Raw genomic sequence first — 17,193 nt, 5'->3', positions numbered from 1 at the left:
AGTGCCTCCTGCCACGTCGCTGGCTCCCTCTGGGTTATTGTACATGACAGCTGATTTCTATTTCCCCCAAAAACTATCAGCTGCATTCAAAATCCACTTTTCCCTCCTAACAAGGATAGAGAAAAGTGCCTTCCTGTGCTTAATAAGCCAACACCTATTTAATAAAAGAAATACTCCCCACACAGAATACATGGCAGCTATTAAAAATAACATAAAAGGCAATGACATTCTATCATGTTGGCCATTTTTGCACAATTTCCATCAACTTTCCTCTTTGGAGCTTCATTAGGAACTTATGGCCCTTCCTGGATTCCCTGTGCTCTAATAATTAATTATGGTTATTAACCTCATTGATATTCATATTGTCAGAGCTTGGCCAGGGGAGGCCTCTGTAGTCCAGCTCCTTGGTCCTTCCGTATCTACCCTGGGACCCTCCAGGGAGCATCCAAGCTTTTCCACCACAAAGGGAGCTTCCCTCCTACGCAGGCCACGCTCCAAAGAACTTCCGTCTCTTCTGCAACAAAGGGACAGGTGAGAGCTGGTGCCTGGGTATAAGGGCTGCTGCTGTTGCTGAAGCTGCTGTGACTGACAGATGTGGAAAATGCCTGTTTTAAGTTGAGGGATTCACATCCTTGTTTCCAACTTCATTTCAGTGTTGCTCAAATATCTTGTTCTGATGTTAAAAAAATTATATTTTTCTGTGATGCACTTAACAGGTTAGCCTCACTTTTATTTTCTATCTGTGATATCTATAAATACTTGATGTTTCTCACTAACCTGTAGACAGTTGATTGAAGACTGTAGAAGCCAGGGTTTATCTTGAACCCTGTCTCAAGGGGCTTGTTGGTTTGGGAATTATTACCCCGATGGAAAAGAATGTTGAGACTCACCCCACCGTGCAATGGCAGCTGTGAATAGTGCACTCTACATGGAAAGAGGGCCTCATTCTGGGGGGGTTCTTTCCCGAATGGTCCACCTGGTCATAGCGGAAGTGCAGGTGCCAGGAACTGTTGCTGAGCTCTTTCTTCCAAGTGAGTTTTGGAGCCCCAGTCCTTTATCGGAGGCTAAAGCACCCGCTTCCCTCCGGTGTGGTTAGCGGAGCGTTGGCTGTGGTTACGGATGCTTTGCGATCTATGTCTCTCGCCAAGCATGAGGAACTGCCATCCCCTCTGGCAGTGCTGTATCAGACCAGCTGAGAGCACAGGAGGTGGTAAGGCTTTTAAAAGAGTTGTTCGCAGGAAAAGACACTGTCTGCTTGGAGCCCACTCTGGGACAAGATCTACCACTTAAATAGTGCCGTTACTCTTCCCCCACAATTGTCTTGCCTGCCATAGTTCTGGACATTTTCCGTCAAGTTCACGTCCTTTTCCTCGGGTTCAAAAAAGGGTAGACTTTTAGCCAGGGCTTCGTCAATAATTGTTAGATGGAATAACAACAGTAATTACAACAGTGGCCCAATTTAGAATTCCTACTGCATGCCAGGCACAATATGAGCTTCCAAAGCCATTCTATCATCACAGTTTCATAACACTCCCGTGACATTTATTTCGTTATTTGCTTCGTGTTACCTTTGAAGAAACAGAGAATCAGGCAGCTGAACTCCTCACAGCTGATGGATGGCATAGCTGGTGCTGGTGTTGGAGGAACCACGCCCCCTGCCAAAAGCCAGAGTCTCGAGATCCTGATGTGATTTGTCTTTGCTGGGGCTCAGGCAGTGATATGTTAAAGACACAGAGCAGAATTATGGAAGATCCGACCTACTAGTAACAGTCTATGGGAGTCAAGCCATGTCCAACACTAAGCCTGTGGAGGGAGAGGGCGGAGAAGAAGGTGAGGGAGGGAGGGAGATTTATTAACTCCAACATTATAATAATTCCCAAAGCCCTTTCTACAAATTCCAGTCCTCCCTCCTCCCTCCAGCCCTGGGGACTGGCAATCACAGCCATCTATCTGGGATACTTGTTAAGAGACGGATCTTGCCACTGCTGTCCTGGTCTTTTTGTCCTGAAAGGTTTTATCTGGTCTTAGATTATTTGAAAATAGGTCATCACTGCTAGATTCCACCTATCTCCTGACAGACTTAAGCCCAAATTCAAGATTTTAAATATGAGAAGGGAGAAATCGCCTTTTCTCACTGTTGTCTGTGCCAGCTGTGTTCTGAGGGTGAATGGGGCACAAAGTGGGTCTTGTTTCTCCATCTGGACAGTGGGGGCAGTGGGGGCAGTGGGGACGCTCACTGCGGGCTGAGATGGGTGTTTATTTGGAGCTATACTTGCCCAGACCTAGAAATTCCCGGTAACTGTGCGGTGGGAGCTGCCTGGGTTGTGTGACCCAAGACTGGGGGCCTTCTGACTAACAGGACTAAAGCCAGAATGCCCTCCCCAGGCAACTGGCATGCTCTCCTATGGCCACCTGCCAGGATAGTGCTCCGATCTGCAAAGGCAAGCTTCTGAGCCCCTTAAAATGGGCTGACCCAACCTCTCTGCATTAACCAGCTGCCACAGTCTTACCTGCTACAGCCTCTCTTGCTTCGCTTGCTTTAAGACCCCGCCCTTGTTTTATGGAGTCACCACGCCGGTGGAGAGGACAAACTCTTGTAACTGGCGGATGATGTGGAGGCTGCAAGGTTTTACGATGATGGTTAGGATGACTCAGGAGTCACGTGGTCTTGGGTGAAAGCCCCAATCTTTCTCTTTCTAAGCTCCACCTTCCCTATTTGCAAAGGATTTTAAATAATACCTCCATGGGATAAGATCTCAGCGTTGTAAAATTCCAAAATGGGTATTTTTGTGTTCGTTCATTCATCCCATAAATGGTTTTGAGAGGTTACCATGATGCCGAGGACACGACCCTGTACCGAGCTCATCACCCTCCTTGCTCTCAGGGAGCTGCTGGTCTCTTGGGCATGGGAGATGGTAATGAGAACGAGACTATCTCACCTCTAAGCATAATTGTATGACTCGGGGCAATGCAGGGAAGTAGAGGCAAGTGGTACTAAGACACCATGAAAAGGGAGTAGAGGTGTGACCGGAAGGAAGAGCAGCCATATTCCACCTCATCACTGTGTTTCCAAGAGATACAGGAAGTTCTTAAACAAGTCCTCTGGTCCATCGGGAAGAGGCAGCCTAACAGAGGCAGCAGGAAGCATTCACGCCAAGCCATCCCCACGCCTGCTGGCAATATTCGGCCACCGCGCCACTGCCCCGCTGGTTATTGGATTAACACCACCCAGACGGGCCTGACAGACTCATCCATTCAGATCTCTCCTTCCACAAACACTTACCCCTCTAGGCCCATCCCTGCTGGCCCTGTGGCTGTTAGGAGGTGAACTCATGCTGAGCATTCTGCCCAGGGGTTGTGGAAGCAAGATGAGTCACTTCACAAATACAGAATGTTTCCCCAGGGCTGGCGAAGGGTAGTTTGTAGAACTCACTCTGCTTTAATAGATCATTTAGAGCATGTCACATGTCACAGAGGGAGAACAGGCCCACCCGGCACACGGACCCTCGGGGAGCCTTGGCTGGTGACTCTCAGCCAGCACACCCTCTGACATGGCAAGAGCTCTCTCTCTTTCTCTCTCCCTTTCCCTCTCCCCTTACCCTCCCTCTCTCCCCCTATCTCTTATTTTCTTTCCCCTCTCTCTGTCACTCCTCTCTTCATTCCACCATCTCTCTGTTCTGTTTCTCCCTGTTTCTGTCTCTCCTTCCTCTTTCTCTTGCCATTCTTTTCCTCAGAGTCTCTTCTCACCCCCCTCTCTCCTCCCTTTTTTCCCTCCCCTTCTCCTCCTCTCTCAACTCTCTCTCAGTAGGGCTCCTCTCTCTACCTCACTGCCTCCTCTATCTCCCCACCTCTGTCTGTGTCGGTTCCTCTCTCCTCTCAATCTCGTCTTCTGTCCATCTCTCCGGCTCCAGCTCTCTGTTCTTCTTCCTCCACATCTTCTTCCATTTGTAACCCCTCATCCCATCTACAGTCATACCCATGGGAGTCAGAGCTGAGTCTCCCCACCCCTGCCGGCCAGGGTGGGGCCTCTGACCTTGGGCCTAGAGAAGATCCCCATGTTCCTTCCAGCTGGTAGCTTTGTCCCTCCCTCACCACCTCTTCCTCCATAACAGCTCTGCACCCAGGGTGACTGAGAGCCTAGAGCTGAGTCTTGTGGTCAATAGCACCCCCATATTCGCACCCCACCTTCAGGGCCATGTGGATTTGCAGGGACTATTTGGGTTTTCAAGACTGGGGACTATCCTAAAGAGCCCTTGGAGTATGCCAGACCCTGGGCCAGGCTTTGTCCCAGAAGCTTCCTAAGAAGCCCAGAAGGTGTGTATGATGGCCTGCCTCAGACAGACAGGTGATAGGTTGTTTCATTGTAAGGAACTGGCTCACGTGACTGCCGGGGCTGACCAATCTGAAGTCTATAGGGATGGTCAGCAGGCTGGAGACTCAGGGAAGAGTAGATATGGCAACTCAGTAGTTTTTAAAAAGCAAATAACTTATGGTTAAGAGTCAGAGAAAGAGGATAAACATAGAGCGCATACTCATTCATTCATCCATCCACACACTTATGAGGAACCAGGCCCAGTGCCCTAACCCCAACCCTCACCCTAACCTTAACCCCCAGAGAAGCAAGCAGTCACTGAGTCTCAGAGGTCTCTGAATGTAGAGGAAGGCGATGCGGTAAATCTGGGAAGGCTTCACCAGGCTGGTGTGGCTCAGTGGTTGAGCACTGACCTATGAACCAGGAGGTCAAAGTTCGATTCCCCGTCAGGTCAGGGCAAATGCCCAGGTTGCCGCTCCAACCCCAGTAGGAGGTGTGCAGGAGGCAGCCGATCAATGGTTCTCTCTCATCATTGATTTTTTTTTTTTATCACTCTCTCCCTTCTTCTCTGAAATCAATAACAAAAAATATTTTTTTTAAAAAAAATCAAGGAAGCCAGGAGCAAGGAATGGGATTCAGACAGACAGAGCAGGTGCCTGGGAAGGGCGTCCTGAGTGTGTGTGTTGGGGGCAGCGGTGTGAGCACGTGCCAGGCTGGCACAGGGCTTGGAGGAGGAGAAGTCCCACCAGCAGTCCCTGTTTGAGCCTCTGGGAGGTGGTCGTGCAGAGAAGCCAGCCCGGTGAGCTGAGCCGGCCTGTCTGTGATGAGGTGCGGGGTGTAATTACTGAGCCTGAGCCCAGGGCCGGGCTGAGTGGGGAAAATGCTGACCCAGCGCCCAGCGGGCCATGGCACAGACGGAAGATTTCATTAGTGTTGGAGAGGAAAGATGTCCCTGCTTCCCCGGAGGCCGGAGGGCAGGAGTTCGGCCAGGCGGGGAGCTGACCCCGGGCCCCCTTGTGGTGATTGAGCAGCCTGGGGGGCCAGTGGCACCACAGGAAGGGGGAGGCAGAGTTTGTCTCGCCCGCCGCAGGCAGGAGTTCCCCTGGAGGAAGGCAAAGCCTGCTGCAAGAAGTGGAGACTGTGCCACTGCGGGCAGAGAAGGGATGGGACTGTCTGGGGGCAGACACGCTGGGCCAGGGCAGACATGGGGGTGCCAACCTGGGCTGATGGCCAGCCAGCCGTGCAGAAGGACCCAGGCAGGGCTGACCCTTCCCGTGTCCCTCTGTGCCTGTGGAGGCCCCAGGGCTGCCCTCGTCCCTCTCCCCATCTCACTGGACCCCCTCTCTTCATCCTCTGCCCTCCTCCCTCCCGAGCACACATGCACACCCAGCCACGTCAGCTCTGAGCAAAGCACTCTATAGACCACATTAGTTAGCATTATTTGGCATTATTTGGGTCAGGGATTGCTTGGGACACTCGTCTTTGTGTGGCTCCAGGAGCCTGCAGGAAGGGTTCGTGGGCAAGGCATTCCTTTCCCTGCTTCCTGGAGCATTGAGAGTAGATGCTCAGGTTAGCAGACTCTGGTGAGATGAGAGCGGCGGAGCTCTGGGCCTGGCAAAATGCTGGACCGGTTGCGTGCAGAACCCAGAAAGGTTCCATCCTGGAGATCTCTGGATGACTCGGTCGCTCACTTCAATCACCTGTCACAGGATTTATCAAGTCAAGTCAAGCATGGAGGCTGGACCTGCTTTCTCCAACGTCCGTCCAGGGTTTGGGGAGTCCATGTGTGGGATGAGCGAAGCACTGCTCTGCCCCCCGGGCCCGCGCTGAGCGTGGAGCACACTGCAGCCATTGGGGCCTGTTCGAGGAGGCTCCCAACACAGGCTCCTGTGCACTGCGATGTTGGAGGCAAACTATTGTCCTTCTAGGCTGGGCCCCAGCACCTCCTCTTGACAAACCCTGCCTGCCTGCCCTCCCCCACCTGCCCTCTCCCCCAGGTGAACCTCGCAGCTGCTTGCCACAGGCCCATCCCTGTCTTCAAAGGGTCTGCACAACTCTCTGTCCCCACAGGATGGCGAGCCTCGGAGGGCAACACCAGGCCCCCCTCACCTCTCTCTGCATCTCTGGTACCTTCACAGGGCGGGGAAGGGCGTAGGCAGCAGATTCTGGGTCAGCAGTGTGAGAACCAGGCGCGGAGCTCGGGTTCCATCTGCAGCCTTCCTCCTTCTCCTCCTCCTCCTCCTCCTCCTTGGCCTTGATCCTTAGCATACTGACCGCATAAAGTCCGCACCACACACCAGGCTCCGCGCTCATCGGCAGAGCATCCTCCAGAGCAGCCCTGAGCTGTGGGCGCCCATATTAATGCACCACGCGGAGGCCAGCCCGGGGAGAGCAGCCCTGGACTGTCAATTAGCTCCCCGCAGCACCCGCCAGCGCGCCCCGTCCCCGCCCCCTCCTGGGGGCCGGCCAGTGCAGGAAGGAGGACAGCGCAGACCTCAGCTGGCAGGGCCGCTGCTGCCAGCGCAGTCTGTGCGGCCGGGGAAGCAGCCCCCTGACCTGCAGAGGGAGCGGAGGAGGGGGCCAGGCTGGCCTCGCAGGAAGAAGGGCCCGGGTGCTGGGAGGAAGGGCGCTTCCCACTTCTCCACCTGCGAGCGGGCCACCCGGGTCCATGGTGGCCTCTAAGCCAAGACAAAGGCCCTCAGAGCCACGTTCCTCACACCTGGGGCAGTGATCCTGGGGGGGGACACTTGGAAGGCTCCCCATTACCCACTCTTCTTCCTGGGGCTGCTCTGTGTCCTCCCACTTCTTTCTCTCCTCTTCCTCGCTCCCTCCGCTCTTTCCTTGGTGGGTAATAGCATGGGCTTTGAAGCCAGCTCACCCCATCTTCAACCCCCACCCCCATAGCTCACCCCAGCTTCAATCCCCACCCCCATAGCTCACCCCAGCTTCAACCCAACCCCACAGCTCACCCAGCTTCAACCCCCACCCCCACCCCCACAGTTCACCCAGCTTCAACCCCCACCTCCACAGTTCACCCCAGCTTCAACCCCCACCCCACCCCCACAGCTCACCCAGCTTCAACCCCCACCCCCACCCCCACAACTCACCCAGCTTCAACCCCCACCCCCACAGCTCACCCAGCTTCAACCCAACCCCACAGCTCACCCCAGCTTCAACCCCACCCCCATAGCTCACCCAGCTTCAACCCCCACCCCCACCCCCACAGCTCACCCAGCTTCAACCCCCACCCCCACAGCTCACCCCAGCTTCAACCCCTAACCCCACAGCTCACCCAGCTTCAACCCCCAACCCCACAGCTCACCCAGCTTCAACCCCCACCCCCACAGCTCACCCAGCTTCAACCCCCACCCCCACAGCTCACCCAGCTTCAACCCCCAACCCCACAGCTCACCCAGCTTCAACCCCCATCCCCACAGCTTACCCAGCTTCAACCCCCAACCCCACAGCTCACCCAGCTTCAACCCCCAACCCCACAGCTCACCCAGCTTCAACCCCCAACTCCATAGATACTCCAGTTTTAGGGCCTTGGGCAAACCGCTTCTCCTTTCTGAAACTCCTTGTGCTGATTGTAAATGGAGAGGAGGGCAGTGCTGATGGCCGGGGCATGAGCACGTGGTTTTCTGAGGAGCTGAGACTTTCAGGCACCTTCTGGGGCCTGCCAGAAATGCCACTTGGCTGATTTCTTAAGTTGCCAAGCACAATTCTTAGTGCACGTTTCTATTCTCCTTGAGGGGCAGAACTGAAATCTCAGTCCACTCAGATGCTCCCTCCCACCCCGTGTTGCCTGACCGTCCTTCTGGGGCCTGGGAAGCACGGAGTTTGGGGGCAGGCCCCCTCTGGGGTGCGGCCCCTCCCCTCTCCAGGCAGCAGCCTGGGGCATCCTGGTTCCTGCGCCCTCTGCATCACCAGGCCAGCAGGTCACAGCCGGGCCTCAGCCCAACCCCGAGGCTTGCCGGCTCTCTGGGGCTGTCTGGGCTACACCCCACTTGGGTGAAGGAGGAATATTCTTCTTACCAGACTCGGCCAGGAGAGGTCAGGACCCCAAACCCACTCAGAGAAAAGAGGCACAGATTGCAGACTGAGTGACAGTCCTGCCAGAGGGGACTGCGGGGCTGGTTGGGGGCGGGGGGGGGCGGGACGGGGACCAGGCCCTTTCCACTCCCTTAGGCCCTGCTGGGGGAAGGGGCCCCCAGATTCCACAAGCCTGGGTTTCAGTGCTGAACAGTGCTCCGCCCGAGAGACCAGGACCAGCCACCCCCCAACCTCCCCACCCCCCCACCCCCCGCTCTAACTGAGCCCAGCTCTTCCAGGCCTGAGCCCCTGTAAGAAGTCAGAATCCAAGAAGGTCCCATTGTTCCTGCCATCCCTGCCCCCGGCAGTGATGCCACAGGTCTCCCTGTGGGGCAGGGAATGGCCACGGAAGTCTTGTCCTGTAAAGCTGTTTCATTTCTGCAGCCCTCTCCCACCCTCAGCCACTCCTCTCCCACCCTTAACGTGATGGCCTCCACAAAGTGCACCCCCACACCCCACCTGCCTTCCTGCCTCCCCCCCTGCTCTGGGCTTCCTCCCTCCTCAGGCTCCAGCTGCCGCAGCAGCAGGGCTGGGAGGCTGGGAGGCTGGGAGGCAGGGAGCCAGCGCTGACAGGTTCAGCGGGCCGTGCAGGGCCAGGCGCTGTCCCTGGCATTATTACCGATCATCGCGCAGCGTGCCGCTGCTCCCTCCTCCCCCCTGCTCCCTTCCTCTGGGTACTCAGGCTGGAGAAGCTATGGAGAGGAAACATGGAGTGTGTCAGCGTGTCTCAGGCTGGTGGGCATGGCCGAGGCCCCTGGGCACTGCGGGTATGGGTGGGGCAGTACCTGCCAGTCAGAGGCCAGGACTCGGTAAACTCTCTCTCTCTCTCTCTCTCTCTCTCTCTCTCTCTCTCTCTCTCTCTCTCTCTCTCTCTCCATCTCTCTCTCCATCTCTCCCTCTTAGCTCCAATAAGCTACACAGTAGCTATGAGTCCCCTGTGAATTGCTACCTCCCCTGAGAAGAAATCCGTTTCTGCAGCAGCAGGAGGGCTTCCGGCTACCCAGGGAGTGCAGGCTCTGGTGTCAGAGCATCTGAGTTCAAGGCCAGCCCCACAACTTGCCGTGTGACTTCGGACAGGGCACTTAACCTCTCTGTGCTTTGGTTGTTTATTAATGAAATGGGGGGTCATGAGGGTACCTAACTTGCGGGGGTATTGAAATGATTAAGTGGGACCAGGCACATGACTGGCTCGTGGTAGGAACTCCAAGACAGTGGCCACCATTGCGAATGAAAATGTTACCTGTTCCAAGCAGAACAAGGACGGGGTGACACGCTTGACTCCTGGCCATTTACCCCAGGAAATCATGGGTCCAGATTTTGCACTCACTAGGAAGACATGAAATTCTACCCGTGGTTTCTGCCCTAACTGTTTCTGTGTCATATGTCTACCCTGCCAGACCATATGGCAATTGTCCAGGGCTCCCCTCATCCAGCTCAGCCCTGCTCTGCCTCTGACTTTCCCCTCCCCTCCATCCTGCCTGATCTCTTTCTACCTGGCTCCACCCTGGACTTCACCTACCTCTGCCCTGACTTTTGCCCTTCTGAGCAGACCTAACCTCCCACCCCTGCCCTGACCTTGCTAAGTCCAAACTTCTGTTTCTCCCCAGGACTCTGAGTGGGACAGGCCACCTGGCCAGAGTCAGGGGCAGAGCTAGAGAGGTTCCCAGGCTTTCTCGCTCTTTGCCCCTTAGACTGTGAGTTCCCAGAACGAGTGAGCTTCAACCCTGAGACCCATGCGGGGTGTGATAAACAGGAGGCACTCACTAAATGAATGAATGAGTGACAGACGAGGAATGATCACAATCATAATGATCTGCACCTTTCACTGATCGTGGGAACCTGCCAGGCACTACACTAAAGCATTTGGATGCTGCTCCTCATTTAAGTCCCATACATTTAAGAAATACACCCAATCATTGCCCCCATTTTACAGATGTTGAAACTGAGTCTCAGGGAAGTTAAAGTCACCCTGCTAAGAAATAACGGGTTCAAATCCCTTACTACGTTCATTCCTCCTTGGTGGGTAATAGCGTGGGCTATTGGGGACAGAGTTTCTTAACCAGGTGTGCATGGGTGTGCGTCAGGGGGAACGTTGTGACCGCCATCACGGTGTGTGCAGTGGGTGAGGGTGTGTGCGGGGGGCATGGTTACTTTGGAGGAGAAGGGTCACAGGTTTTATCAGGTACTTACATGCTTGTGAGAACATATGTGAATCCATCCACCTCCCCACCCTTCCTCCTTCCATCCAATTCTCCCATCCACTCCCAGAGAGCCATTCGATCCATGCTGCGAAGTACCTGCCTTGTGCCTGGCTGGTGCTGGCGCCGGGACCTCTCTGGTCTCACAGATAACATAGCTTCAGATCCTGACAGCTGAGACGCTCTGGAATGCGCCCCCTCTCCCTGGGTCTGGGTAACCCGGAAGGGCTTTGCTGCCCGCATCGGGGTCATGGGGATGGCTGCCCTCCGTCTGAGCTCATCTCAGCCCTGGGGAGACTGCTGCAGCGCTGGAGCATGAAGGGAGCTCTTGGCCGTGAGGCCATCGGGACGTGAAAGCCGGGGCCTGTGTCCTGGCTTCCCGCATCCCGAGGAGCCACATCAGTCCTGATTCCCGAAGGCACGTGATCAGCCTCCACAGACAAGGACAAGCTTCATGCATGAGGCGGCGGCCATGACAGGCACTGCGCAAGCCCCTGTCCCATCCCAAGGCCTTCTCTCCCGCTGTAGTGGTGGGGAAGCGATGCTCGCAAAGCAGACCGAAAGGGGAAACTGAGGAATGTGGGAGTCAGCGTTTTCTGAGCCAGGACTGTTCCAGCTGGGGACACGGTCCCAGGGACTTTTGTGATCACAGATACCTTCAGCCTCTCCCTGCAGGCGTTGGTGGTATTTTTTTCTGCTGTGAAAGCTGAGGCTTTGAAAGGTCAGATAACTTGCTCAAGGTCATGAGCACCCCCACCCCTGCCCTGTGCATGTGAAGCCCAGTCTCCCCGACTGGAAAACTGTCTTCCCATCCCTGCCTTCTGAGGACCTACATGGACTTGTGACGTCATGTTGTGCTTTGCAATGGTTATCCTACTTGGCTTTCCTGTGCTGCCCCCTCCAAACCCCCACTCCCTTGCTCCCCTTCCTGGCCTGACGGCAGCTTGCAGGGATGAGAGGGACTGGCGTGCAGCTTGCTGAAGGCACGGCTCCTGCTCTCCTGGCTCATGACCGGTCCGTCCATATACTGAGAACAGTGCCCGGCAGGCAGGCAGACGGTGCTTCATAAATGTTTGTTGAATGAGGAGGGAATAACCTGATGAGCCTCAGAGCAAATAATAATGAAGGACGTTTGCCCCTTTCCTTTACTTGATAACCCCTCATACCCTCCCCCCCTCTCCCCCCCCCCTCCCCCCCCCCCCCCCCCCCCCAGTGCTCACACAGCCTCACAGGTGAAGCCGCCCCAGCCCAGATTCACGCTTAGGAAGAGAAGTGGGACTCGGTCCCAGGCTCAGCCATGGCGCCCCTTCCCCTGCCCCAGTGGCCTCGGTGAGTGTTTGTGGAGGCCGGAGGACGTCCTGGGCCAGGCTGAGCCCGGGGTGTGAAGGCAGGGGCAGTGGGGCAGGGCTTGCTTTGCTCTCCAAAATCTCGGAATCTATTAGAGGAGGCCAGGCTTACGCATGCGGGACATTGGGAAACGGTACAAGACAGCAGCTAGCGGAGTGCTGAGCTGCACGTAAGCAGGTGCCAGCCACACTCCCTCCCTTAGCTAAGCTGAGTCTTTTACCACCAGATGGGACGGTGAGATAGACTCCCTCTGCAGCAGAGGAGAGCAAAGATGGAAGCGAAGGGGAAGCTGCGGCTCCCTCACTCTCATTCCCCTGAAGCCCAGCACGATGCCTGGCCACGGCAACGGGATGCTGGCGGCGTCCCCTTGTAACTGGCCACGTGATGTGCCAGGCGCCTGCTTGGAGCCTCACAGACCTGACCTCGCCCTCCTCACCGAGAGGCAGTGCACAGAAGGTGAAGGTGGGGTTCAGAGAGAGTACCCGGCAGGCCCAACATCACACAGCTAATAAGGGCCAAAATCAGGATTTGAACCCAAATCTAGCCCTTCCCAATCCGGGCTCCTAATCTGACTCTGCTGCCTCCATATGTGCCGGGACACAGTGAGCTTTTCTTCCCTGCAAGGATGGGAAGAACCATGGCTGAGGGAACGGTGATGAGGGGGGAGCAGACACGTTACACACACAGGCAAGCACGTGCAGGCTGCTACGGGCTCTTGCAGCTCTCTGATACCTCACTCCTTCCTCCCTGACAGCCTCTTAGGGCATCCTATATGCGCACTCACAGCAGAGGGAAGGGAAGGCATTGCCCCCAGAGATTCTGAGGGCTTGGTGGGTGCCGGGGGTATATTCTGTCTGCTCGGGCTCCACGGACTGGGTGACTTCCACAGCAGGAAGTTATGTCTCACGGTTCTGGAGAAGGGAAGTCAGACCAAGGAGCCAGCAGGGCTGGTGTCTGGGGAGGGTTCCACCCTTGGGTTGCAGGTGGCCACCCTCCCCTCCTTCCTGTGTGCTCACAGTCTGCCCTGGGTCACATGGGGGTGTCAGGTGCTTCTCTGATATCTGTCCTTCTGAGAACATTGAGGGCACTTATCCCGTGGGATCAGGGCCCCACCCAACAACCTCACTGAACCCTAAATACAATACATTTTCAGAGGCTTCACCTCCAAATATATCCCCCCTGGGAGTTAGGGCTTCAGCATATGAACTGGGAAGGAGGCACAGACATCCAGTCTATGGCAGAGTGGTTGAGGGGCTGCAGACTTGGAGACAGGTTAGAAGGAGCCCCTGGCATTGATGCCCAGGTTGGATGGGGCTGGCACGATGGCTTTAGCAAGTACCCCACGCTGGGGAAGGCAGGATAAATGGCCCCAGCAGCCAGGTGACCCTGGGAGGCGCCATGTCTCCCCAGAGGGCCCTGCTCTCTCTGTTACAAGTCCCCAGAGGCAGGGGCGGGTCTGCTGCCTTGTTCTCTCTGGTCCCTCGCAGTCAGTGTGTGTTCCTCCTCAGGTGCATTCTTGACCAGCATCTCCTGGTGAGCTGACTGCATCATGCATCGCAGGTGTCTATTGAGATTCTAGATAATGCCCACCACTCCGCGTCATCAGGAGTGAACGAGCTGTTGTGCGTGTAAATATTGGTGTGTGGTTGATATATGAGCGGATAAATATGTGTTGGGCGAATGAATCTTTAGTTGGGAGGATGTGCTTCTTCCTTCGAAGAGCAGTGACACACTGATATATGAGCGGATAAATATGTGTTGGGCGAATGAATCTTTAGTTGGGAGGATGTGCTTCTTCCTTCGAAGAGCAGTGACACACTGAGTCACTGAGCAAAGAAAGTTCAGTCACTCATTCACTCATTCGGCGCTGATCGGCTGCATTCTTTCAGAAACCGGGGGTTAAGCAGACAGTGTAGAGGTAATTCAGTAATGGTCCCTGCTCTTCAGGGGGAGAGAGACAAGGAAAGGGGCCGTGAGTGTTCTGATGGGGGAAGAGCCCCAAGTGCTGCAGGAACCCCAAGGCGGGCACTGACTCGGGGGTCAGGGAAGGATTCCTGGAGGAAATGGCACCTGCAGTCCATCCATATTCAAGAATGAGCAGCAGGTGGCCAGGTGGGAAAAGGTGTGAGGGGCCGTCAAGGCCGAGAGAACAGCTTGTGCAAAGGCCCCAAGCACAGCCGTGGAGGCACCTTTGGGGAGAGGGAGGTCTGTGTGACTGGCACCCGAAGGAGAGCACCTGGGAGCAGGGGGTTGGTAGATGGAGCCAGGCCACTAAAGGGCCCCATAGTGTGTGTGTGAGCAACTGGAACCTCACTTGGCCGACTTTGCTTTGTCCCCACTGCTCAGAGGCAGCCGGGGAACACCCAGGGGCCTTCGCTGGTTCTGACCTGGAGAATCCAGCAGTTCGTCTGTGCCTCCTGCAGAGGGCGGTGGGAGGAGGGGATGCGAGAGTGGCAGCCTAGCCTTTGGGAACTCCCAAGTGCTGGCCTGGTCTTCAGGTGGCACGGAGATTGCAGAGGCCTGAGGGCTTGGTGCTCAGCCAGTGACCTGGAAGACAGGGGCCTGCTCCACCCTCTCCCCACACAGATTCCTTCTCTGTTCCTTGACTCCTGTCCATCCTGAGGATCCTCTCAAGTGCCCCGTGTCTTCCTCCCCACCCCCCTTCTTCCCCAGCAGGGAGGACGGGCGGGAGGCAGGGTCCATCATCCAGGCTTCGGGGCCTCGTGGAGTAGACAGCTAAGCGCTGGCAGTTAAGAGAGCTGAGGCTTTGCATCCGGGGCGCCCAGAGGAGCTCTCCCCAACTCCGTGGCCCCCAACAGGAGGTGCTGACAGAGCCCTGGGCTCCAAGTCCTCATCCCACATCCTGCCTGGGTCACTTCGGGTAAATGCCTTCCCCTTGGGAAGCTCCATTTCGCTCCATGGGGATGATTAGACATGACCTGCCTACCGCGCGGGACAAGGGGTCATGTGGGTTACACAGCAGTGGGCACCGCGGACAAAAGGGTGGATGTTATGGAATGCACCTTCCCTGTTGAGCCACGTAGGACCCGTGTTTGGCTTTGAGAAGGCATGACGTGCTGGATCAGCAACGAGTTACTCAGGACTCCTGTGCCCCTGAAAGGCGGCTGGTGGGCTGGAATGAGGGGAAGCAGCCCCTGGGGAGCCCCGTGCCCTCCGGGGATGGCTGTATGCCTGTGTGGGGTCTTGTGGCTGCACCTGTGGCTGCATTGTGTCTGTGTGTGTCTGTGTGTGTCTATGTGTACCGCAGCAATGTCTGTGTGGGCTTGCAGGACCCGTGCCCAAACGTTTGTGTGGCCATGTGTTTGCATGTGCTCAGGAGGCCACATGTTCCGGGACCCCCGACCTGAAGACGTGGTGTATCATGGGAACCCATGCAGCTCCCAGCTGGGGAGGGGTTCCTCCTCCTCAGGCTTCTGGGGAGCAAGCCTTGCAGTTCAGCACCCCCAGGAGCTGGCCCGTAGGGGAGCACCCTAACTTTGTCCTTTTGCACGAGAAGCTGAAATAAAGGTGGTGGTCTGTGGGGTCTGGAGTGAGAAGTCACAGCAGGCAGACGGCTTCCTAAGTTCAGCACTAGCCCACAGCCTGCCATAGCTGGTGGCTTGTTCATTTGGGTGGGAGGAGGAGAAGACAGGAGGGAGAGAGTGAGGAAAGAAACAGCCAAAGGAGAAAGAGAGGGGCCAGGGCCATGGTCGGCAAACTGTGGCTCGCAAGCCACATGCGGCTCTTAGGCCCCTTGAGCGTGGCTCATCCACAAAATACCACGTACTCTGATGAAATTAATAACAAGATACCTACCTATATAGTTTAAGTTTTTTTTTATAAAATGGCTCTCAAAAGAAATGTCAGTCGTTGTACTGTTGATATTTGGCTCTGTTGACTAGTGAGTTTGCCGACCACTGGGCTGAGGCTCTTTCTCTGTCCTCACCTCTGCCGTTGGCAGGTGGCCCGGGCTTTGGAGGACCGGGAGGGCCCCTCCCCCGGACACGCCTGTGGGATGTGTGTTTTCATCCCCTCCGCGGGAAGGGCAGATTTGGTCCCCACCCCATGAATTCAGGGGGTGAATTAAAAACGATTCCCCCTGAGTAGAATGAGTTAAGGCAACCTTTACCCATTATCCCAGAAGCAATCTGCCGCCCCACCCATCAGCCAGGTGCATGGAGTGGGCACACTCCGCTCCCGCAGGGGCGCGGGCAGCAGCCGCCCCGCCCCGCCCTCCGGGGTTCCCGCCCACCGGGTGCTGGTGCGCGGCTCCGGCTGCCTCCAGCGGGCAGGCGGCAGGCGGCAGGCGCGGCTGGCAGCGCATCCCGCTCCGTTCATTCATGCTCAGTGCGCGGCCCCCGGAGACCCAGCCGCGGGGAGGGAGCCCGGCGTGCGGCGGGCGGGGAGGGCGGACCGCGGCTCCCGCACCACGCGCGGCGCCCGCCCCGTGGCCAGAGCCAGGCGGCTGCACCGCGCTCGGCGGCCGCAGGGAAGGAAGCAGCCAGGCGGGCGGGCTCCGGGCTCCGGGCTCCGGGGGCTCGGCGGCGGGAGCCAGTGGCCCTGTGAGCCGGTGCATGTGCGGGGCTGATCGGCAAGGCTCCCGGCGCCTGGCCCCGCGCGCTCGCTGAATACCAAGCTGCCAGCGAGCTGCCCTGCGCCCCCTCTCTCTGCCAATTCCGAGTGGAGGACCCGCACTGATTTCTCGCCAGGGGAGGGGAGGGGCAGGGCCCGGGTCCCAACTCCAGTCTTGGCTGCCATGGGGGCCGTCATGGGCACCTTCTCATCTCTGCAGACCAAACAAAGGCGCACCTCCAAAGGTAAGCCACCTTCTCCTTCCTCCTGTCCCCCTGGCTGGGCTTGGGGGTGCCCCGAGCTGAAGTGGGGTGTGCCCGCTGACTCCGGGGCCCAAACTCCCCTCTCTGCGAGGAGCCGACTCCTGTCCCTGTGTCCACAGGAGGCAGAAGCCAGCGGGAGGACTGGGGTGACCAGCCAGGAAGGCGCAGAGGAGGGGCCCGGAGCGGGTGGGTGCCTGTGCCCTGGGTGATGGGCACCTGGACCCTCCTCCAGGGGAAGTCCCTGGGAGCAGGGAAGGGCCAGGGTAACAGAATTGTCTGTTGGGGAGCACCCAGAGAGGGTGCTCGCACATGCTCATGCTCCTTGGGCTGCGATGCAGGTGCAGACCTGCCAGTCTATTGCTAGGGAGAGGGCGCTCTGTCTGCCCCCCCCCCCCCGCCTCCCCCCAAA

General features: G+C 56.9%; 1 protein-coding gene across 4 annotated transcripts in view; it reads left to right on the top strand.

Annotated features, from left to right (window-relative positions):
* The window catches only part of KCNIP1 (potassium voltage-gated channel interacting protein 1), a 234,043-nt gene that overhangs the window by 68,864 nt on the left and 147,986 nt on the right, over window positions 1-17,193 (top strand). Inside the window, exon 1 of one of the 4 annotated variants that reach the window (XM_036424392.2) lies at window positions 16,259-16,766. The exons of 2 other annotated variants lie outside the window; for them this stretch is intronic. In XM_036424392.2, the coding sequence (XP_036280285.1) occupies window positions 16,706-16,766 (61 nt within the window). In that variant the 5' untranslated portion in view covers window positions 16,259-16,705. Of the gene's footprint in view, window positions 1-16,258; window positions 16,767-17,193 lie in introns of those variants that run through there. One more of the 4 variants, XM_036424393.2, reaches the window with a different exon arrangement.

This window comes from Pipistrellus kuhlii, unplaced genomic scaffold (assembly GCF_014108245.1).
Source record: "Pipistrellus kuhlii isolate mPipKuh1 unplaced genomic scaffold, mPipKuh1.p scaffold_m20_p_8, whole genome shotgun sequence".
NCBI classification, from domain to species: Eukaryota; Metazoa; Chordata; class Mammalia; order Chiroptera; family Vespertilionidae; genus Pipistrellus; species Pipistrellus kuhlii.
This window is presented reverse-complemented; position numbering and strand designations above follow the sequence as displayed.